The sequence below is a fragment of the Gossypium hirsutum genome, chromosome D07 (assembly GCF_007990345.1).
Source record: "Gossypium hirsutum isolate 1008001.06 chromosome D07, Gossypium_hirsutum_v2.1, whole genome shotgun sequence".
NCBI lineage: Eukaryota > Viridiplantae > Streptophyta > Magnoliopsida > Malvales > Malvaceae > Gossypium > Gossypium hirsutum.
Genome location: NC_053443.1, coordinates 9578071 through 9602320, shown reverse-complemented (window position 1 = coordinate 9602320; position 24250 = coordinate 9578071). Strand labels below are relative to the sequence as shown.

At 30.9% G+C, this 24250-nt stretch overlaps 3 protein-coding genes and 1 pseudogene across 3 annotated transcripts; 2 read left to right on the top strand and 2 right to left on the bottom strand.

The window, feature by feature from the left end:
- Nucleotides 1–8666: 8666 nt before the first annotated feature.
- Nucleotides 8667–9427, top strand: LOC107956602 (uncharacterized). The gene is made up of 2 exons (XM_016892209.2): nucleotides 8667–8921; nucleotides 9008–9427. The coding sequence occupies exons 1-2, from the start codon at nucleotides 8810–8812 to the stop codon at nucleotides 9280–9282; spliced, it is 387 nt and encodes a 128-aa protein (XP_016747698.2). The 5' UTR covers nucleotides 8667–8809; the 3' UTR covers nucleotides 9283–9427.
- Nucleotides 9428–11009: 1582 nt separating this feature from the next.
- LOC107955992 (replication protein A 70 kDa DNA-binding subunit C-like) lies at nucleotides 11010–12955 on the top strand (annotated as a pseudogene).
- An 87-nt stretch (nucleotides 12956–13042) lies between these two features.
- Nucleotides 13043–17163, bottom strand: LOC107953932 (EEF1A lysine methyltransferase 2). Its single transcript, XM_016889378.2, has 7 exons — nucleotides 16765–17163; nucleotides 15594–15719; nucleotides 15083–15283; nucleotides 14336–14432; nucleotides 14120–14223; nucleotides 13796–13847; nucleotides 13043–13478 (listed from the first exon to the last, which is right to left on the bottom strand). The coding sequence occupies exons 1-7, from the start codon at nucleotides 17001–17003 to the stop codon at nucleotides 13248–13250; spliced, it is 1050 nt and encodes a 349-aa protein (XP_016744867.1). The 5' UTR covers nucleotides 17004–17163; the 3' UTR covers nucleotides 13043–13247.
- Nucleotides 17164–18931: 1768 nt separating this feature from the next.
- LOC107955993 (loganic acid O-methyltransferase) lies at nucleotides 18932–23604 on the bottom strand. The gene is made up of 3 exons (XM_016891757.2): nucleotides 23512–23604; nucleotides 22086–22757; nucleotides 18932–19261 (listed from the first exon to the last, which is right to left on the bottom strand). The coding sequence occupies exons 1-3, from the start codon at nucleotides 23602–23604 to the stop codon at nucleotides 18932–18934; spliced, it is 1095 nt and encodes a 364-aa protein (XP_016747246.2).
- Nucleotides 23605–24250: the final 646 nt, after the last annotated feature.

Sequence of the window (24250 nt, the reverse complement as noted above, 5' to 3'; positions counted from 1 at the left end):
ATTGGCTTTGAGTGGCCCTTGTTATACCTGCCTGCATTATCCAATTTATTTCCCTTCTTCCTTGGGGCATTTGTAGTATCTAAGTACTCCACCCTCGCCTGCTTTATTTCAGCTGGGTTATCAAGAGCAACAGGAAAATTGTTCCTCAAATTGGATCTTAAGCCTGTCAAACAATTCACTGGTGTCGATGTACCAGTCTGATAATGTTACGATTTGATAGTAAAGAGTGCCCCGTGTGAACACTTATCTGGCTGGATCTGTGCACTTATCGGAGTACAATCTAGGGAATAGGCCAGATCCTCAGTATTAACCCCAAAGTGGACCACTGGGTCTTTCCTTTTTTCTAACTCTCAAGCTAGAAATCGGTTGAACTGGCTCATCATAGTTCTCTGCAATTCTAGCATCTGATCTCTCATTTCCTGTTGAAATTCGGTCAATTGTTCCTGCATCTGTATCTACATTCGCTCTAATTTTTCCAACATTTGTTCCATTTCTTTAGTCTTTGCTTGGATATCGTAAGGGTGTTTGGTTGGTTAGTTTTCCAGATTAGCTGAAATAAATTTACTCCATTAGGCTCTTTCAAAAGATTTTAATGCATGTAATGCAAATGAATGAAATGAATGCCTAAAGACACGTTGAATATGATTCAATTACATTTAGAAAACTTTTCCAGAAAGCAAATTCCTTTACATAAAGCAGATGCATGCGCGACATCGCCATTATATTCCAAGAGACAACATCGATCTTTTTCTTCATTCGCATGTTTGAGACAATCTCACCAATTTCCAATAGATGCCATTACTAGTTCCTTTTCTTGATCTTAGTCGCGATTCATCATCTGCCAATCTTCATAAGGCTAGTCAGCTTTTTTAAGGGAGTTGAAACGTCGAAGGCTCTTAAACAATTGCCTTGAATCCTCAGGCCACGAAGCAAAGTCACGAACTCTTTTATCACCATTCCGGTGTTTCATGGAATATATTAGGGCAGTCGTACTATTTTCCACTTTACCAAGGAATCTGTATTCCATGACAAGCTTTCTAATTTAGTAATCAAACTTGAATCAATATCTCCTTCCTAAGATACAAATGCAATGCAATCACAATCAAAACACAACAAGAGGGGTTAGTACCAAACAGGAGTAAACAAGGAAAACAAAAGTACCTAACCGGGTGACCACTAAGGATTTGGAGTGGCTCTACCTAGGATGGGTTCCTAGGTCTTCTATATGTAGTTTGGGCTTAAAGTCAATGTACCCGAACCAGCAGATTCCTCGATCTACACCCATTATAGGCTTATACAGACCAAGTTCGGTTCAAGGGAATACATTTCCCTATGGCTGCACGGAGATGAAAATCTCACGAAGACATAGTTACGGATGTACTCCGAAAGTGATCCACTATCCTGCACGGAGGTGAAAACCTCATGAAGGAGTAGCTTCTCACTCCCACCTAAAAGGGTAAGACTAAATAGTCTTTATGCAATATGATGCCAAAATATAGAGCTTAATTTACAGTAATCATGCAAACAAATGCAAAGAGAAGATCGTAAATTTTTAAATCAAATTTTCAATTTTCAACAATAAGACAAAAAAACAATCAGTTTCGCGACTTGACTCTCGAAGTCCCTAGTGGAGCGCCAAGCTTTCGAAACCATTTTTTTATAAGTTTGAAAATGGGAATCGACTTTTAAAAATGAAAATGGGATTCGCCACCGATCTTTTATTGTGGTGTGATCAGATCGCCTTGAAAATAATTTTAGGTCTGCGAATTTTGAGAAAAATAGGCTCGGGAGTCGGTTACATACGAGGAAGGGTTAGCACCCTCGTGACGCCCAAAATTGGTACCGAATTGATTGTTTAATGTCTTAATGTCGAAATTTTGAAAATATTTTAAAATACGATCCTTTTATTTTGAATAAAATGAATTGGATGATAAAGCTCATTTATTTCAAAGAAATAAATTGTCATACTCACTAAGTTAGAGTGCAACATTTTTAATCTTTAAAATTAAGTTTGACTTTTCAAACCTATGCATTTTGAGAAGGATATTTGATTATTTGGGTCAAATGAGAAAATCAAACCCAATAAGTTAGGATTCGATTTCACAAAATTCCTAAATAATATTGCCTTTATTTTCGTCCGGTAGAAAAATCCTCGTCTCGAGAAAACAATATGTCATATCCAATGCGTTAGGACACCACGTATCGAATTCTTGAGAATGAGCTTTTTATTTTTTTATGTCTTAATTAAAAAGGATACTCGGTTTACTAGATTCAACGAGGAAGATTGGAATCCAGTAAGTTAGGACACAATCTTCTCGAGGATCCCCAAATTCCGAGTGTCGCGTTATTTTGAAAGCTTTCGAATGAAATGATTTTGATATTTAAACGACCTTTGATGTAACCTTTTAAACGAATAAAGTGTGATGGATTGATAATGGATTATGCAAAATAATAATTCGTAAGTCACGATGTATACTAATAAATGACGAATAATCAAATAATATGAACAAGCATAGTGACAATAATTTCAACCATACATTATGTAAATATCAACATTAGCTAATAATAGGAAACTATTTAAAAATCAAGCAGATTTACATAAACATAAATAAAACATACAAATTTGAAAATAACTTAAGAAATAAATAGCAAGAAAGAATGGGAATGATAAACCGTATGCGAAAATAAATTTAAAGCAAATAATATATATATGAGAGTTTCAAGAAAAGATCCAAAAATAGAGTAAAAATATATGAAATATAACATACAAAATAATATATATTTAACCTAAATAAGTATTACATACTAAATAAAAAATAACATCATATATGTACGCATGTATAATGAAAAAATAATTTGATATAGATTCTGTATATATAATATTAAATTTATATAAAAATATAAAATAATACATAATAAATTTAGATGATAATACATGAAAACTTCAAATAATTATGTGATAAATAATAATATGTTTTAAATTAAAGTACTATTGATGATAAGTTAAAAAATATATTAAGTTTAAACATAAAATAAAGTCAGATTTAAAACAAATATCCAAAAATAACAGAAAAATAAATTTGAAACAGAATAAAAACCAAATGCATTAAATTAAATAAATATGGACAAAATTATATCAAATTCGAAATATATAAAAAAAGAGCAGAATTAAGGATCAAAAAGGCATGCGCGAAGAACATGGGGACTAAAGAGGAAAATATTCCCAGACCCAAAACGCTCGGTGGCAGAAGGGACCAAAATGAAACAAAAATGAAATATGCGGGGAAAATTTAGAAAATAAAGGAAAATCAGATTAAAACTATTTGAAATAAAGAGGGACCTGTCGTGCAAATAGACCAATCAATCCCCACATGCACGGATCCTACCCGAATCGGGTCACCGTTTGGGTCGGGCTCTTAGAACGCTATCGTTTCAAAGGCATTACATTGGCTCCATCCCGCGACGTTTCGAAACCGCTTTAAAGGCCTAAACCTAAAGAGCCTCTCACTTCTAAAACCTAAAGGGAAACCATTAGTCCTTGCGCCGCTCGGTATACTGCACCCTTGAACAGTCCCCGATCCTAGCCCGTACTCCAATGACGATGGAGAGAGCCAAGATCGCACTGCAAGGTACGTCCCTCACCTTCTTTCTAATGTTTCTCTATTAACCAAGGACTAATGAACATAAAAAACCAGAAAAGGGAATGAATCTGGTAACCAGCAAAATGGAAAAGAAGAAAAAAGCTGGGAAATCACCTTTTAGTTTTCTTTTAATTTTTTGTATTTTGAATGCGTAAAAAAAGAAAAAAAAGCCTCATTTACAAATTCGAAAACGGCTTTATATAACCGGAAATAAAGTAGAAATTTACAGGAAATTTTTTTAAAAATTTCGGCTATTTTTCTCTACTCTTCTCCTGTATTTTGCTGCTGTTGCTGCCTTTGTTGCGTTTGTTGCGTTTGCTGCAGGTTGTTGCAGGTGCGAGGCCATATGGTGACGTGGCACGGCTCGGCGCAGCGCATGGAGGCTATTGTTGCAGCGGCTGGAGCTGTTTCAGAAACTGCTAGGGTTTCTGCTTATGTTCTGGGCTCAGGGTCGGGTCTAAGTTTAGGTATTGGGTTGAGATTTGGGCCATTGGGCTGGTGTTGGGTTTGTATTTCAGGTTAATTTGGGGCTTAATGGATTTGTTGTATTTTGGGTTTGGGTAAATTAATTGGGTCTGCTATTGTAACAAAAACTGGACATTTATTATTATTTATTTTATATATTTTTATATCTGGGTTTTAATAGTTGGGCTCAGGCCGGGAAAAATTTGAGTATTACAACCTATATAGATGTTGGATGCATATATTCCACCCCACTTCACCTTACTCCACTTTAATTTAATTTAGTTTTTATACTTATGTTTAATATTTTTAAAATCAAGTAAATATTTAAACATAATTTTTCAAAAAAAACATAAATTATACAGAATTTGTTTTTATAATAAATTACTACATTTTTACCTTTTAATAGTTATATATATACAAGGAGAAAAGGTAATTTCATAAGGTGGCGTGAAAATAGACAGAGTCGATAAGACAAACAATTACTATAATTATTCCATACACATTGTCCAAAAGAAATAATCCACTCTGTTTCACTCTCGCATCCACTTAAAAAAAATCGCTCCAATCAAACTGTTTAGATTTTACCATCCCTAATTACTAATCTATCTACCACCAATTTAATTGGAAAATAATTTAAAATTTTAATAAAAAAATTAACCCAAGGTTTCTATAAAATATATAGCATGGAAATATGTTTCCTTTTTGATATATAGTTTTATACAAAATCAGCATAAACAATCGAAATGAAATTGCAACATAAAATACTAAAGATTTTGAAAATTAAAATTTATTTTTAATATATTTATGTTCAAGATTCGTAACTGTCTATCTCAATAATATTATCTCCAAAACTTAAATTTATATTATTTTTTAGAGTAGATTATAGCAACATTTGTTAATTCAACTTTAGCATTTTAATTTTGAATGAAGAAAGCTAGATATGGTTGGCTATTCTATTGAAGAGGCAAGCCCATCTCCAATTGAGATTAGGGTTTTTTTTAACCAATTGGTTGATATTAAGTTTAATTAGATTTACACTTTATTTAATTAGAATGGGCACATGGGAGCGAAGTTAGGGGTGGGTTGTTGTTTTTATTAAATGGTATAATTGCATTGTTCACTCATTTTAAAATTTAATAATTCGTTTTAGTCTCTTTTACCAAGTTAATAATACAATTTAAATTATTTTAATTTTATTTTACACCTCTACGAAATTTCAGGCTTTGGCCTTGCACGTAATGATAAAATTTTATTGAAAATATGAAAAATACAAAGTTATTTTCGTGGTGCTCATGTCTTATACATATTAAAAAATATGTTAGTTTATTTTGACTAATTTTCACAATTTATTTCTGCATATTTTCTAGTTTATCCAACCTAAAAATAAAATATTTTCTAAGCGTAATAATTTATTTGTCCTTTTAATTTTTTTAAAATTATTTTAATCTTTTAATTTTCTTTTTTTTAGCTTTTAAACTTGTAGGTTTTTTTGTTAAATCATTCAAAAATGAATGGAAAAATTAACGTTTTTAACTTTATTGATGTGGCATACATGTGGATTGCCACATGAATGACACATCAATATTTATTTATTTTCTAAAATTAAAAAGCATTAAAATTATTTTAAAAAATTAATTAAATTTGTCATGTCTTACACGTGACAATCCATGTGTATGCTACAACAACAAAGTTAATAAACTTAATTTTTTTATCTATTTTGGCGTGATTTGATAAAAAATTCAAAGTCAAGGCTAAAAGAAGCGGAAAAATAATGAAGGACTAAAATGATATATATTTTTTATAAAGTTAGAGGGATAAAAAAGTTATTATACCTATTTTGTTGTTGAAGGGAACAAGGTTGCAAATTGATTTATTAAAGAATGGGAAATTTGGTATTTAATTAACTATTTCTTTCTTTATTATTGTTGTTGTGCTCTTTTTCAAGAATTTTACCATAAAATTTGAAGGTCCCAAATACAAATTTCCCAATATATATATTCCTTTTTGACCTGGTAAAAGAATATAAGACTGTAAGCATTCCTCAAGGGAAACAGCTTTGCCTAGTATTGTATGGTTTACCTTAGGAAGCCCAGAAGCATAGTAGTTGTAGCCTAGTTATCTCTAAGGGTGAGCAAAACTCAATTCGACTCGAAAAAATCGAAAAAAATTTGAATTTCGAATTAAACGAATTGAGTTATTCGAGTTAATCGAGTTATTCGAATCAACTCGAATTTTTTTTTTCGAATTTCGAGTTCGAATCGAGTTGAGTTTTCGAATTCGAATAACTTGAATAATTCGAATAATTCGAATATCAAACTATAATATTTTACATTTTTACTTCAAACTCCCAAACCTTTTTACTTTTCCCTCAAAACTTTTACTCCTTCCCACTTTCCCCCCAAAACTTTTACTCCCCTCCCCTCCCAACCCCCCAATCTACCCAAAATTTATTTCCCACCAAAATTTTACTCTCCCATTTATTTTTTTCTCAAAATTTTACTCCCAAAAACCCTCAAAACCTTTTATTTTCCCCCAAAATTTTTACTCCCTCCCACTTTTCCCCTAAAACTTTTATTCCCTTCCCATCTCACCTCCCATCTATCCCAAACCCTCCCCCCTCCAATTTTTTTTTTAATATTTTCCCTCCAAAATTTTACTCCACCCTATTTACTTTCCCTCAAACTTTTATTCCCCAAAATTTTTTATTTTTTCCCTAAACTTTGACTTCTCACCCTTTACTCCCAAATAAAAAATCAAAATTATCCAAAAAAAAAATCACTAAACATAAATAGTAATAATTTTATTTATATCTACTATTTATATTATTAAATTAAATTTCACATTTTATATTATTTATATTATTGAATTGTTTAGTCATATTGAATATTTATATTAAAATTGAATTATTAATTATACCATAAAATATTCGTGTTAAAATTTTATATTGGTATCAATTTCACATTTTATTTTTAAAATAACTTTTATTAAAAAATTATCTTTTTACATTTACTATATTTTTTTAATTCTAAAATACATAGTGACAAGAATCTGAAGATAATTGAAATAACTAAGCAAGCAAAGAAACTAACCAGTATATAAAAAATTAATAAATAAATTATGAAGTGATGAAAGTTAATAAAAAATTTGATTAAGGTGGACAAATTTTATTACGATGGGTGACAATGGTTACAAGGACCCAAAATTATTTTTTAAAATTTAACTCGAACAAATATATTCGATTCGATTCGATTCGAATTCCATCTCACTCGACTCGATTCGAGAAAACTTCAAATAAAGTTAGGATGATAAAATGAGATTCGAAAACTCGATTAACTCGAAAATTTTCGATTCGATTCGATCGAATGCTCACCCCTAGTTATCTCAATCCTAGCATGCACTATCAAATAAATTACATATAAAGATGCAATCAAAATATACCTCCATAATTACTAAATGAGAAACATTAAAACTCTATTAAGATGTTTTAAAAGTTAAAGCGGTCAAAAGTTGAAGTTAGGGTTCAAGATCGTAAAACGAACAAAGATATCGAAAAATGATTATATGAATACAAGAATCATACCTCATTTTTGAATAAAATACAATCTAATTTTAGTATTATAATGTCCATAGATATTAAATGATAAGGTTGGAAAAGGTGTTTTATGGTGGGCTGCTGATGAACTCATAATTCAATCTTCTTCGATGTATCCGACGCCGAGCATGCATGACTTCAATTCATCCAAATGTGTCATTCCAAATATCTTCTTACATTTTTTTAATTACCATCCATCAAAATGTTGGTCTAACACATCTTTATGGCCGTCTTCATATTTTAATATTATCTTTTAATGATTAAATACGCTTTTAACTTTAAATTTGTATTTAAATCAACATATATTTCCACATCTTGAGTTTATATTTTAGTCTGTGCGAGGATTCTAGGAATTTTTTTAGGGGAGATTTATATATTTTTACGAATCATTATATTTACTTATATCTTTATGGTTTTTAAAAGGACTAAATCAAATTTAGTATTTTTGGAGGGATAACAATTAATCTTATCATATATTAATTTAGGATTTTTTAATATTAAAAAATAATTTTAAATTTTAAGAATAGTTTTTTGAATTTTTTAAAATTTAAAAATTAATTAAATGTTGATGTGACAATCTACACATATGCAATGTTAGCAAACTTAAAAAATATTAACTTTTTCATTCATTTTGGAGTGATTTGATAAAAAAAATACAAGTTTAAGGGTTAAAAAAGATGAAAAATTAAATATTTTTTTTTGTAAAATTGAAAGGCCAAATAAGTAATTAAAATAGTTAATATAAATATATCAATTTTCAAATTATTCTGAAACAAACTGTTGTTATAAACACATTTTTTTTAATATACAAGGGCTGGATACAGTGACTAAATAAAATTCAATTAAATAATAAAATAATCCAAATTGTTATTAATTTAGCCGATTTTAATCTTGTTTTATTCCTTCAATTTGGCCTAAAAAGTAATCATTTTTTTCTATATATATATATATATTAAGGTGATAAACTTGGTCAAAACCTAATCAAATTTGCAGCAAAAACCATCAGTTGAGAAATATATTATTTTCTTTCAAAACCTAACTTCAAAGCAAAGAAAACAAAAATCATTGCATATAAAGAAACTACAGAATAACCTAGCCTCCTCAAAATCCCATGGCTTCTTCTTTATTACCTTCTTCTTTTACCATAGTTTCTCCATCTTTCAAGCATCACAATAATCGTCATCAACCCTTTCAAGTTAGAGCTCAAAGCTGCAGAGATGGAGGTAATAGCCATAACTTGCTGTTTTTCTTTTCTTTTTTTATCTTAAAATTTGTGCAACAACAACATAGTTTTTGTTTGTTGTTGCAGGTGGAAGATCTAGCAATGGGGTGGATGCGAATTTGAGGGTTTTAAAGGAGAGAATAGAGGTGGTGAAGATGAAGGAGAAGCTTGGGAGATGTTGCAGATATGAATATGGATGGAATTATGCAAAAGGGTATAATTATAATAAAGTGAAAAGAAATGGGGAGATTTCAGAATTGTTTGAACTTCTGGGTTTGGTTGGGGCAACTATTGGCTCAACTTGCTTTACTGGAACTCTTTTCCTTTGCCTTTTTTCTATATTTGTTCATTTACAGTCATGAAATTCATGCATAAAAGTAGGATTCAAATTCTTTTATTGCTATGTAAAATAATTATAAGCATTTTGATTGATCTTGAAAAGTGTAGTTGGTATGCTATGTAAAGTTTGGGGTTCTTCTAATTGAATAAAGTTTCAAGCTGGGAGTACAGATTTAATATCAACTTTTTTTTATTCGTGATTCCATTCATCAGTTGCGTTGGTATATTCAAACAGTACTATGAAAGACAAGCTAATGGTTCACATTAAATAATAATAATAAAACCTTCCGGGATCTTCAACACGTACACTGTAAAAAGTGATCTATTTTAATATTATGATATATAGTTTAATAAATATCTCTGTCTACGTAATACTTAAATTTATTCATGAGTTGAGTTATTCGTAAGTGGTGAAGATAGGAGAATGGACAAAGTTTCTGATTTTTTTTTAAATGGAAAAGGTCTTATCTAAGTTTATAAAATTTTAATTTAGTAATAGTAAAATTACATTTTGACTCATCCCAAAATGATAAAATTTTGATTTAATCTTTTAAAAATTATAAAGATATAGGCAATTAATATGGCCCCACAAAATTTTTTTGGCTTCACCCCTGTAATTTGTCTAAGTTTGAAAACTCGTTTAATTAGACAAAAAAATTAGACTGCTTAAAATATAGGTTAATCTTAAGCTTGAACATTCGAGGCCCAAGTCAAACTTGGCCCAACCCATTTTTTTAAGTTTAAGTTGTTTTATATTATATTATTTTCATATAGATACTACTATAAAATAAACAATAAAAAGAATAAGATGGCTAATAAATAAAAAATATATAAAAATAATGTAAATAAAATTCTTATTATTTAGAAAAATAATATGAGCAGACGTAAATAAATTTGGAAAAATTATTTACAAACATGAAAAAAGTTAGACAAAATTTAAATAAATTATTAAGCTTGAGAAACACGTAATATTATGTCTAATTTCGACCCAAATCTAACCCCGAGTGTTGAGAAATGAGGTGATGGTTATAATTGTATGTTTTAATTAATTCAAGGTTATGTCATGTGTAAGTAATTTAGAAGTGGAAACTAAATTATACGTCGTGTTACGTGTAAGCATTGAGAAACGAATGAATGATTAAATGAATCATTTACACGTGTGGTTCATGGTTCATTGACCTACGTCAGATTTCTTTTTCTTGCATGATTGCAAAACAATTATATTTAGTTAATACAAAAAGAGATGTAAATTTATAAGCTGGAATATTACCCAACTAATATTTTGATTATTATCAACATTTGAAAAAGACTTTGTTAAATTGCATCTAGAAGATGATTTTCTTAATTAATTATATATGGATTATATATATCTACTCCAAAACAAATAAATGAATAAATGCAAAATTGTTACGTAGGAAGGAAATTAGTCTTAACCTAGGCCAGTTTGGAGTCTATCTGATACAAATTTAATTTAAATCATTTTAATTTTTTTTAAAAATTTAAAGCATTAGAAATTAGATTACATTTTGTCGTAAATTAATTGCCTTCAAAAGATTTTAGAAATGGTATGCTAGTGTTTGCTGGTTCTAATTTGGCTTAACGTTTAATTGTTCTATTTTTGCTGGTATCTTTATAATTCATCATTGTCTTGTACTTGAAATTAACATATTCTGATCACTTGATATTGTTTTTCATCATTCAAGTGTTATTTTGGGATCAATGTCTGCTTTTTCCTAAGCTTTTATATTCCATGCGTCTGTTCTTGTGCTCATTGGTTATGGGATTATGTTCATTCCAATGCATGCAGGATGTTTATTATCATTGAGTTGGAAGTGATAATTGAAAAAGTATGATATCATTGGGAAGCCTAAATTAGCTAAGAACGAGATAACACCGAGGGTAATCCCGATTTCTGCTCTAAAATCGCATCAGCGGGGTTGGACAACAAAGGCCAGAGTAACGAAAAAGCAAAAACTCAGGCACTTTAAAAATGCTCGTGGTGAAGGGAAAGATTTCTCTTTCAATCTCCTTAATTCTATAATTGAAGCTGGTAAGGTTTATTTGATTTCTGAGGGAAGTCTAAAACTTGCTCAGAAGGAATATAATGACCATAACAATGATCATCAAATCCTTCTTGCGAGCACAAAGATAGTACAGCAGTGTTCTGAAGATGACGACATGATTCCTCGACAGCAATTTTTGTACCATAAGTGATGTCGAGGGCATGAAGAACAATGATGTTGTGGATATAACTGGTGTGGTATTTTTTGTTGGTCCTACTGCTTTGTTTATGAGAAATTTTGAAGAGATCCCTTTATTTGAAGGACATGTCCGGCAAGAGCGTTGAATTAACTTTCTGGGCAGCTTTTTGCAATGATAAAGGACAAAAATAAGATTTGTTTGATTCTGGGAAGTTTCCGGTTCTAGCTGTGAAATCTAGTAGAGTGAGTGATTTTAGCGGGAAGGAAGTGGGAACTATTCCTTCAACCCAGCAGTTTATAAATCCCGATTTTCCCAAGGTTCGTTTATCAGAGAGGAGGAGGAACACTCTTTCTGCCTCCATTGCTAGGGAAAAATCAAGTCGGAATAAGACAGATAATCGCAAAACTATTTCACAAATAAAAGATGAAAGACTAGGAACTTCTGAGAAGCCGGATTGGATTACAGTTGTAGCTGTTATTGCTTACATTGAGTTGGACAACTTCTATTATCCAGCTTGTCCTTTCATGGATGGGTGTCTTCAATGCAACAAAAAGGTTACAGAAAACGTAGATGGGAAATGGTGGTGCGATAAATGTGACTATAGATATGTAATTCAGTTACAGATACAAGATCATACCGGCACAACATGGGTGATTGCTTTTGAGGAATCTGGTGAGAGTCTAATAGGGGTGTCTGCAAAAGATCTGTATTGCTTGAAGCATGAAGACCAAAATGTGGAAAAATTCAAAGAAATCATGCATCAAGTTTTGTTTAACAAATACACTTTCAAGTTGAAAGTAAAGGAGGAAAATTTTAACAGCAAATCGACAGTGGTGAATGTAGATGTAAATTTTGCATCAGAATCGAAATATCTTTGGGATTTGATTTACAAGAGTAAAGCAAATGATTTTTGTCCTTTACAGTCTAAGGGCAAGAACTACACTAATGGAACACCTTTAGAGGCAAGTGTTGGACGTACTTTAGACCTGTGCTATAAATGCCATCGAATTGGACATTGGGCTACAGATTGTCCAAGGAGGTCATATAAAGGTGTTTGAAGCATGACAAGGTAAGGTTGGTTTTGAAGCCTTATTGTGCATCTGTTTTTGTAGAGCTTTGACTGTTACTGGCTTTGCATGATGGCATGACCAGGGCATTGAACTTGGGAGCCATGAGCTGCTGTTGGAATATCATTTTGGAACAGCTTTTTGCTGAACCATGAACCAAACATAGGTTAGAGCTTTATGTTTAACTTTTGTTTCTTTTGGTTGTATTATATATATTCAAGTTAAAAATGCACACTGGTAAAAACCTGAAACTGGCCAGCCTAAAAATGGCTGTTCAATCATTCTTGCTTTGGTGGGAGCTTTCCTAGTCTCTTTTTGGTTTTTATAGGAAATCCCCATCTCTGTATATGCACAATGCTTATATTTTTCACATGTACAAAGTGAAATTCTGGTGGCAGCTTATCTTTTTCATGTGTGTGCTGAAGATTGGTAGTATCTTGAGAATGTTTAGAAGCTAAGATTTTTTATTTTTTATTTTGACATTTAAAAGCCATTGCATTTTGAGATTTAAGGATGCTTAAAGATTGGCTGGGCTTCAATTTTGTTCCAGCAAAAGGAGATCAATTTCATTAAAGCTTTTCAACAACAATAAACCAAAGGTGCAGAGCCACTTGGGAGACAGACCATGATTGTGCAATTAAATATATACATACATATCATCTACATATGGTGTTATGTGGGTCAACCACCAATCCCAAAGACCTAGCCTTCAGTTATCTTTAGTTCCGTACGAATGCGACAGTAGCAACATGTGCTCCCAGAGATCCGCCGAACATGAATGTTGGATAAGTTTGAACATGGTTCAGATATTGGTACGGGGGGCAATCTCTGTGTGTTTCTCGGTCCTTGATTGTATTTGGGTCTTGGCGCAGCATTCCAGCGTTTCTATGATTGAAATTTTCCACCTCTTGTACCAATTCATCTTTTGTATGGTTGCAAGATGTAATCACCTACAAGCATCATTTTAAAGAGGAAATGATTGTGTGGAAATTGTTAAATCTACAAAGTATAATGTATTTCATTTAAATAAAATTCTCAAACAACCTATAACCATGCCCGGATGTCTAGCCTTCTCAAAGCTAAGCTTTGAACAACTCCACTTTTAAACTCATTTTTCATATATAATACTTTCATATGTTATATGTATATATATTCACAAAGCTAGCACTCGAACTTGAGCTTTGATTTCAATGGTTCTTGTTCCAGACAAGCATAAAAATCTACAAAAATAAAAGTAAAACAATAAATGAGCCTGTAAAATACTTACTAACACTCCACCTGGGGCAACCAACTTCGAGACTGAGTCCCAGTACATCATCCTGAAAGGAAAAGTTTAGGAATTTTTAGAAGGTGATCAAATAAGAAATCATAGCAAATGCACAAGTTAGAGCTACTGGAAAACTACAAAGATGAGAAACAGACTATTTTATCTCAGTAACATAACTGCAAATTATGCAATTCAAATTATGAGATTCCACCGGCATTGACAAGAACTTCCTAATAAATCAGTTATTTGTTAATATATGTTGGTGTACAAGGGAAACAGAGAGAGCAAAGGGTGAATTTGCAGTAAAGATGGTGCTATTATTACCTTTTGATAGGTCCATCAGGATGCAAGCCAATGGCATCAAGAGTCCCCTTATCCATGACAAGTTGAAATTGTCTTTCCAACTTTGTCTCAAGAATATCATCAACCTAAGGACCAAATGGAAATGGAAAATGGTCAATGTGCTCTGAGGATAATTAAGCCAGTAGAAGAAAATACCAATATGCAGTTTACAAATTAAGTCAGAAGTTCCATCCATACCAGAAACTTGATGCTTGAAAATCCATCTCTGTCAGCATGACTTCGAGCGAAGTCAATTGCAACCTCGCTATAATCAATACCAGTCAAATCCGTGAACCTGAATTGAAAAAGGCGAAGTATTCACTTGACCATTACCATAACTACGATGATAGTAAGAAATTTTAGTTAACCCCAAAACACATTTATCAGAAAGTTGACCCAAGGACTACACGTCTCACAGCACCATTAATTTAACAAAAATCACTGTTGTGACAAGGTACACTTTAAGCTCTAGAATCCTCATATTACCTAAGGTGCAAAGCACAATATGTACATGTGTTTGTGTGTATATAATAAGTTTAAGATATGAAATTACGATAATGAACTCCATAGATTGGTCCAGTTTTATCCACAGAACAGCAATTATTTTTTTCTTTTGTTGGGCCATATGCATGAATCATTGTCCTATGTTGTTGAATACTCGATACTGAGAAGTAAAGAATTTGACATCATTCCCCTTGTCAATAGTAAGGGTAAAGCTTATGGAAACAAAGTTAAACATAAAACACATTAAACGAGAACTAAAGTCAGGCAGCCCTTTTGTTTTGGTCATTGCCTTACTAAAAGTGCACCTAGGTGCATGGGATAGACTGAACAATATGCAAACCAATTTATTGTTGAACTTGAAAAAACCTATGAATTTTTTTTCTTGAATTAATTTTAGCAGCATATATATAACACCAAAACCACAATTAAATCTCAGTGTACCCCTGCTTAGCTAGTTCTTGAAGGAGTAGACCATTGCCAGTGCCAATGTCAAGTACACTCCAGCAAGACAAATATTTCTCATCCTGTGCAACAGACTCGAGCTTGGCCTCGTCAACATGATTTGGCATGTGACCTTGAGAAATATCAATACACAAGTTTTTGGTCCAAGAAGTAACAGTATCCATGATTTCAGCTCCAATCCTATTGAGAGAGGTAAACAGTGAAGAGATAAATAAATTAAAAGACCTAAAGTGAAATTCCCATAGTTGGAAGCTCTAGGAATCTGTATTAATGAGAAAGTTCTTAAACATGGCCTAGATAACAATGCAGAGTTGTCAAGCCAGTCAGTTATTGGGGGAAGAACCATTGAAATGCATATTATGTGAAATTACATTTCATATGTTCACACACAAATTACATAATTATGTGATTAGTAAAAAAACATTTTTGCTAGTAGTATGAAGATATTGCCTAGAATGAAGTGAAATTACATAGTTAAGGTTATACTGACCAAATTTCACCAGCATGACTATGATCACGAAAACTTGTCAGCTCATCTGCATATGCACCGTTCCTATAATTCTGAAGACCAAGCACTGTTGTCATAGCATCAGCATCAGCTTCATCCTTGTCAGAACTGTGTATAGTGTATATAACAGAAACCAAACAAATCCATGTTAAGCATATCAGCATAATAAATTTACATTATTAAATGCATTAAAAGTCAACTAATAAGCCTCCATTAGGTTGTTACCTTTCCTACTTTCAAGAGAAAAATATATTGTATAATAACAAATAATAATCTTGAGAACGGTAAACAAAAATCACATAGAGAACAAAAAAAACATGGTTTTTGACATTTGCATGGAACAAACACATTTCAATAGGTAGTTCATTTCAACCATCTGCACCTTTTTAGAAGGAAGTATGCAGTGCATGAGATATTTTGGGAAGTCTCAATGTACATAGCCTCCCCTTTGTTCACAAGAGAGGCTGTTTTAAGGGTTTGAACACATGTACCAGTAGATGACAATTGACCATCATGCTAAGCACAACCTTCAATCATATATGATTTTGTTTTTATACTAATTGTAATTGCTTTATAGCGAGAAAAGCACAATTAACAAAAGAACCAAAATAGAATATAAGAAGCAAGAACTTGCTTTGTGATTGCATTCATTTATACATTTATACCAATAAGCCATGTTACCTGCACAATTCATTTTTCTTTCAAGTAGCTATGCCCTCCAGCTGTGTCCAACAAGGCATGTGCACATAGGGAAAAACTTAAAAGAAATTAAGCATACACATCTCAAACAGATTACAGTATCTGATACTATTACTCACCATGAGCTAAGATAACATAGAAGATAACTAATTACGTATTGAAATCCAAAAATGTATTATTTGGCTAAAGAACTCAAATTGTATAGATTGATCATTTCGATAAGTTTTCTTTTCGTTCCAATAGCATTGATCCACTTAGAAATCAAACCAAGACAGCTAAATGTACATTTGACCTTATCACAAAGTTCGATACTTTAATTGAATTCTCAATAGATCAAATCTCAAGCTTAAAATCCAATACACTGATTCATTAGCTAAAACTCAAAATTTAGTCAAACATTCAATTGAAAATTGTGAAAAAAATGAAAGACAAATAGAATTAGAAAAAGAAAAACCTGTAATTAAGGGCAGCACGGAAATTGGCAGCGGAGGAGAGGGCTTCGGCAGCATCAGCGTGGCGCTGCTCATCGTCAAGTGTGCTCCCGTAATCGCTCTTTATAGACCAGGAATCTGCAGCCACCGACCGCTCGTCGTCGGACGCCACTTCTCGACCGGCCTGCAGCTGTTGTTGCGGCGGTGGATGTTGTTGGGTTGGATCCGGTGACTCTTCCGGCGCCAATCTGAATACCGCCATGGATTTTAAGGTATTTAATTTTAAAATTAAAAAAAGAAAGAAAGAAAATTTGATTAATTTGTAATTGAAGAAAAGAAATTCCGAGGTTTCTTTTAGTAATATTTTATGTGAAATTTCATTTATTAAAAGTTGCTTATAAACTATGAGAAATATTCTGATTACGCACGTGTGCTGAATTTATAACACCACTACTATATATAGGTCAAGTTTTTCTTTTAGTCCCTGTGTTATGTTAAAGTTATAGATTTGATCTTTATCCTTTTTGAATTTTGAAATTTCAGTTTTACCCAAATTGTAGCAATAAAATTCTTTAGGGTCAAATTTTGCTATTATTCCCGTACTAAGCATAAGTTGTGGATTCAATAATTGTTCTCCATTTCGATAATTCTTAGCCATTATATTTTTAAAATCTTGACATTTCAATCCCGACTCAAATCTATTAATTAAAATAACGTGACTTTGTTTTATTTTTTTTGTGAATATCATATGGAAATAACAAGTTCACATAGCATTATACATTTAATAACATGTTTACCGCATAAGGTTTGGAAATAATAGAATTTAACTTAACAAATATAATGGTTACGGTTTTCGTCATCACTAAAATATTAAATTTAAGAAATCAATACAGGATTTGACCTTATATCTACTATTATTTATCTTTTCATTTATAAAATCAAATTTGTTTTTGTCTTACTAACTTGAAATTTAAGATTCATCATTTTATTCTACTCTATTTTATAATATTATTAGATGGTTCAATTCAAATGAATAAAATTGTTAATTAAGGCATGAGCTTAGTCCATTTGAAAATACTCTATTTAATGAATTTTCAGTCTCATTTAAAAATTAAAACCCAACTCACAATACATTTTTTTAATTTTTAGTTAATAATAAATTTCTAGAATTAAACAAAGTTTTAAAAGTCCAAGGGACGCAAAACTAGACTAAAGTAATAATAGGATATAATGCCAAATTTAATCTTTAATGTTTATATCTTTTATTAATTTGGTCCTTCTTTTTTAGTTAAATTTAATTTTATCCTTTTAAAAAGAATCAATTTGTTTTTTTTAACAGAAGTATTAACTAAAACATTAATTTTTTTAACCGACCATATATACTTCATATTGACATGTCACTCTCTACCTTATATGTCATGTCAGCAAATAATTTAAAATTTATAAAAATATTCAAAAATAAAATAAAAATTCAAAAATTATAAAAACTTGATAAATGTTCAAAAGAAATAGCATGAAGACATGTGAATTTCCATGGTTAAAAAAATTAACATTTTTGTCAATATTTTTTGTTAAAAAAATTGATTCTTTTTGAAAAATTTAGCTCTAAAGAATAAATATCAAATTGACAAAAGATACAAACATTAAGGGTTAAATTTACCATTATGCCTAATAAAAAAAATTAAAAACACATAAGTACCTAGACCATGGTTTAGGGATTGTTTAAGAATTGAATCAAAAACTGATATCAATAGAAAAATAAACTTAAGTCTTTTATCGCTTCTTTTGAGATTTGGTGTATCGTAACACACTAAAAGTACCATAGAAACTTATGTACTAAGAGCTACATTTTGTCCACCTGACTAAGAAAATAGGCAAGTTAATCTCTACACGTTAAATCAAACAACAAACTGGTCTTCTCTATTAAAAATTTCATCCATTTCTACTGTTAATGATGCTACTCATAGAATAATCAGATAATGACACGTGGTATCCCGCATGTACCTCATGTGGATGTTCAGGGATAAGTTTTTAATAGTAAAAAAATTGGTGAACTTTTTAATAAAAAGACCCATTTACTTTTTGATCTCATATACATATACTAATTTACTTATTTTTTTAATAAAAATGATAAAATACAACTCGATTCCTAGTACAAAAGCTTCCATAGTACTCCCTCCATCATAACACTTAAATGCGCTTGAGAATCATAAACATCAAGGTATTGTCAACACCATTGTCTCCAAATACGAAGCCCTTTTTAGCGTAACATGCGAAGAACTCGTCGACGATCTCAGTTCCGAAATGGTCTTTAATCAATCCTTCGAATCCAGCTCTTACGTGAGATATACAGTTTTGGGCACTCGGCAATGGCTGCCCACGTTTTAGTTGCTCGGTTATTTCGTTCATGCTTTCGATGCTGAAACGCCCGTTTCTCTCAATTAATACCTTTACCTCCTTAGCCGAGGGAAAGTATAAGGGCAAGTTGAAAGATTTCACCTTTTCTTCATTGACTAATCCCTGCAATAAGGAACTGGGTCACATTATGGACCACATATGGTCTAAATCTGCTCTTAGTCCCTCTATTCTTTAGATGTTTGAAATTTAATCTTTCTAGTTTCTAGTTTGGGCAAACTACATTGGCAGTCACCAATTATTGGTAAGTTTCTTTTTTGTCACTCAACAATTCAATTTTGTCTTTATTATTCACCAAGAGTTAAATGGTTAACGAAAAGATGATGTGTCAGCTTTTAAAGTTGGCATAATAGTAACTTTAATCCTCAACTTTTATACACTGTGTCAATTTAGTCTTGATTTTAAAAAATTTAACCCTCAATATTTACACATTATGTAACTTTTTTTTAATTTTTACTTTTCTTTGTGACCCTTTCACCCAAAAATCTAAGATAATAATTTTCAAATATTCTCATTTCTTTTAAAATTAACTCTCAATGTCACAAAGAAAAGCAAAATTAAAAAAAAATAAATTACACAATGTGTAAATGTTGAGGGCTAATTTTTTTAAAATTGAGACTAAATTAGTACAATGTATAAACGTTAAAGTTGCTATTATGCTAATTTTAAAAGTTACTACATCATCTTTTTATAAGTCATTTAACGATTGGTGACAAAAAAAAAGACAAAATTGAATAGTTGGGTGATCATTTTGTAACTTTTCATAGTTGGATGACAAAAAAAAACTTACCAATAATTGGATAACTTACTGTAGTTTATCCTTATACTTGTAATGCCTATAATTTAGTTTTTTTTACCATTTTAGTTTAATAATTGAACTTTCATCGATAATTTGGTGAGTGGAATTTCATTAAATTGGATTATATGGCTTTTGCCCTATTTTTCTGAGTCGATATTACTTAATTTTAAAAGTGTTCATGGGTAGAGCCGAGGTTCGATTCTAAAAGAAATTTCAAGTCCAAGCCCATTTTCAGTTTAACCTGACTTGCTCAAAAAGTTCATTTCACTATTTAAAAAATAATAAAATAATAAAAATATATATTTAATTGATATTTTATATACTTCTACTTAAATTTAAAATTTAAAAATATTTTTTATTATTTAAATTGAATTCAGGTTAGACCAAACTAGCCCGAGGTGTGAAATCCTTGTCCAAGCTCGACTCTAACTAGACGAGGCCTACCGTACCAGGCGGACTACCCGACCCTTGAACAAATCTACTTAATCCTAAATTCAATGTTTTCATTTACTTATTTCACTTTCTAGGCATGAAATATTCAACTCAATTTTTTAATTCTAAAAATGCTACATAATCTAATTTAATGACAGCATAAATATATATTCGAACCGACCACTCAAGTTAAAAGCAAACTTCAACAAATGAATTGATAAAATTTGGATCCAATGAATAAGTGTAGTTACAATCAACTCCTATATTCAACAGAAAATAAATTAATTGAGTCATTAAGAAGCAAGTAAAATACAGTATTTCATGGTTTCATAATAGTCTTTGTCTCCATAATAAGGATGAATTAACCTATTGTATGTTGGTTTGTTAAACTATTTAATTTGTCAGTTAATCTAGGATAATAATTAATCATGTTTAATATATTTACTATTATTTTAATTTTATTTAGGTTTAATACATTATTTGGTATTTGAGTTTGACTTTTTTTTTCTAATGTAGTATCTGTGTTATTTTTTGATACAATGTGGTACATATATTTTTATATATTTTGGTACCTAAAGGTGTTTAATTCGGATTTTAGGATTAATTTGATGTAAGTTAATTGCAAATATTATTAAGTTTGATTTTTTCATGATTTTTTAATAGAACACATTTAGTGTTAATTGTGAATTTGTTTAATTTGTCAAATGAAGTTCGATAAATGTGATTTAATTGAAGTAGACTTGTTCGAGGGTCGGGTAGTTCGCCTGGTCCGGCAAAAGTTAATGGATATTATATCAATAAGGTTGATCTGACGGTTAAACTTTAAAACATTCTAAATTGGTAGTCGCCTAGATTTAGAATGATTGCCAGGCGGACTACCCGCCTAAATTTGTCAGAACGGTTAAACTTAATTTAAGTTTTAAGGTTCTGACGAAAGTTAATTGCTAATATTATTAGCTAATTATGAATTTTCATCAAATCAACTCTAAAACTCGAATTAAACACTAAAAAAATTAGGAGTTAATTACACCAAACATCCTTAAACCATGGCAATCATTCTAAATTTTCCTAAAACTTTAAAACATTCTAATTTCATCCTAAAACTATTGATGTTATATCAATAAGGTCTTTCCATTACTAAAATCGTTAATTTAACCGTTAAATGAGAAACCATATCCTACATGACATAATTTAAAACGAAGAATTTAAATAAAAATGAAATCGTAAAAATGGATATTGTAAAAATATTAGTTTTGAGGTTTTCGAAACTTTTACAAAGATTATTGTTTACTCTCTCTTTTCGATTTTACTTTATTTTTAATTTTTAATTTTAAAAGTTATGCGGCAACACTTTTCTTTTCTTTTAAAACTTTTATTTTAAATTATGGCACGTAAGATTTTGCGTGTCGTTTAATGGTTTCAATAATGGAAGGACCTTACTGATATAACATCGATAGTTTGAGGTTGTAATTAGAACGTTCTGAAGTTTGGGGACCATTTTAAAATAAAGGTTATAGTTTGGAGATGTTTGGTGCAATTAACTCAAAAGTTAACACTGTTACATTTAGATATCAATTTATATAACTTTTGTGAAATATAGGTATCACATTAATAAAAAGTGTCAAATTTATATAGTAAATGGTATACTAAGCATTTTATATATAAATGCAATAATTAAAAGAAAAAGAAAAAGAATACCTTGTTAGTCAAATCCAGAAGGCAAGATCCAAAAAGGTCATAAAATTTGCCAATTGCAGTGTGAGATAAAGGGATTCCATTGGGAACTCCACCCATAAGGATTACCATCAGCCCTCCATTAACAAGTTCTTCGCCTCTACCATTCAAAAAGCTTTCCATATCTTTCTCAAATTGAGCTATATACGCTTTGGTCACTTCCTTTTCAATTCCACGACAATATATACTTCCATCGTTGTAAGCTGGAGACTTACAATCAACCACTTCTTGTGGAACTTTGGACAACCATTGCAACGCGTTGGATGAATGTCCGATATGAATAGATGATTTCAGGAACAATCGTCTGTAAAACGAACCTGGAACACCGGCGACAAAGTATGGCCACGAGGGAGGGATGGATTTGAAAAGGGTGTTGAAATCGTTGGTCGAATGATCATTGAAAAACAACTGAAATTCGAGAATGGTGGGTGAGTTTCCATGGTTGTTTTCGTGGTGTTTTTGTTCTAATGCTTGTATGATGTTTTGCATGGAGAAAATTGTGTTCGGTCCAATGGAACACCCAAAATCTGCTATTCGAAATGTTTGAGAAGAAGATTGGGAACAAAACTTGTCCATGTCAAGGTTGTTTGCGATTGCATGAATGATCATTCCTTTTGTAGCGTCCACAACTCCTTTCTGCACCGAAAATTTTTGTCACTAAAGAACAAAGATCGTCGGGAAAACATTATTGCTCATGCATGTTATAATTAAACGCATGGCTTTGTTATCCCATTTAGGTTCTTCTTTATATTGTAGTGATATATAGGTCAAAATTGGTTTTGAGCTGTTACTACATTAAAATTCGAAATAGTAGACACGAATTTAGAGGAGGTAAGCAAGGTATTGGCCTCAAAATGAAATTTTTACCTTTTCATTTTTTTTTATAAATGATGTAATTAAAAGTTAATATATAGTAAAAGTATATTTTGACTCTCCAAAATTGAAAAAAAATTATTTAATCTCTTCAAAAATGATAAAATTATAAGTTAATACAATATACACTTTGACCTCACACAAAATTTATAGGTCAATCTCGCCCCCTCTCCCACGCAAAAAAGAAATTTGGCTTCACCCCTATCAAATAATTAATGCCATTAACTATTTTGATTATAATGTTGATGTGATTTTTTCTTAAACATACCTTTTTCAACTAAAAAAATCATATAATCATATGATAAATTAAAAAAATGTGTTTTTTAAAGAAAAAAAATCATTGTTAACATTTTAACCAAAATAGCTAATTGTATTGATAATTTGCACCAACTAATACATATAAAAGTATCAAATTAAATCAATTTAAAGTATAAAATTTAAAATTTAAAATTGAGGATAGAAAAAAGGATCAAAGTCATAATTTAACCTAATATTTAAGATAGTTGGTGAAACCTACCTGCAAACTAGAGTTCTTGGCATAGCTTAATGGGCCATCCCCACCTTTCATTGTGATTTGTTGAGGCACCGTTTTGGGCTCTTCATTGGCCATTTCCATTTGCTTAGAGAAAATAAGTACCTTTATTTTTTTGTTTGCTTTAATTTCAATGGTATGATGAGCTTTTATAGCTTGAAATCTAGCATATAGGGTTCCCTTTATATTATACTTGAAATATAATCATATTTTATATTTACATAAAGCTTACAAACTCCTTGGATATATTCGATGCTCTAAGGCATGCATGGACGGCTAGTCGGCTACCCTATACGATGGTGAAAGAAAACGATTCTGTTGAAATAGTATATTTTTTTTAAACCAAATACACTTATCCCATTCGGCCATTACATAGGTAATTTTTTTGTATGAAAGGTTGGGTTGTAAATATTTATAATGAAATTAAGCTTGCAAATTCCTTCATGTGTTCGATTTTATATATGTTACTACAGCGCACTTATTGTGAATACCAATGAAAGCTTCTCCAATTGCACGCCAGCAATATAATATAATGTTTTTTTTCACATATAATTTAATAAAAAGACAACGTAGCAAGCAAAGCAAACATGGATTAAACCTAAAAAGCTTTTGGGGTTTTTATTTCTTACTTTTTTGTCTCAAAACTTATACCGGTAATTATTTGATATATAATTATGGATTTTTTAAAGATTTTTAAGTGTTGTAGGCTGCGATTTAAAGTTCG

Bases quoted from the DNA above. Each gene is read 5' to 3' on its own strand.
- LOC107956602 (XM_016892209.2), top strand. From the start codon at position 8,810: ATGGCTTCTTCTTTATTACCTTCTTCTTTTACCATAGTTTCTCCATCT. The intron at 8,922-9,007 runs GTAATAGCCATA...TTGTTGTTGCAG, and splicing joins TCAAAGCTGCAGAGATGGAG to GTGGAAGATCTAGCAATGGG.
- LOC107953932 (XM_016889378.2), bottom strand. From the start codon at position 17,003: ATGGCGGTATTCAGATTGGCGCCGGAAGAGTCACCGGATCCAACCCAA. The intron at 15,720-16,764 runs GTTTTTCTTTTT...CACTATACACAG, and splicing joins CGTGCTGCCCTTAATTACAG to TTCTGACAAGGATGAAGCTG. The intron at 13,848-14,119 runs GTAATAATAGCA...TTTTCCTTTCAG, and splicing joins CCTGATGGACCTATCAAAAG to GATGATGTACTGGGACTCAG.
- LOC107955993 (XM_016891757.2), bottom strand. From the start codon at position 23,604: ATGGCCAATGAAGAGCCCAAAACGGTGCCTCAACAAATCACAATGAAA. The intron at 22,758-23,511 runs GTAGGTTTCACC...TTTTCGGTGCAG, and splicing joins CCAAGAACTCTAGTTTGCAG to AAAGGAGTTGTGGACGCTAC. The intron at 19,262-22,085 runs GTATTCTTTTTC...TCCTTATTGCAG, and splicing joins TTCTGGATTTGACTAACAAG to GGATTAGTCAATGAAGAAAA.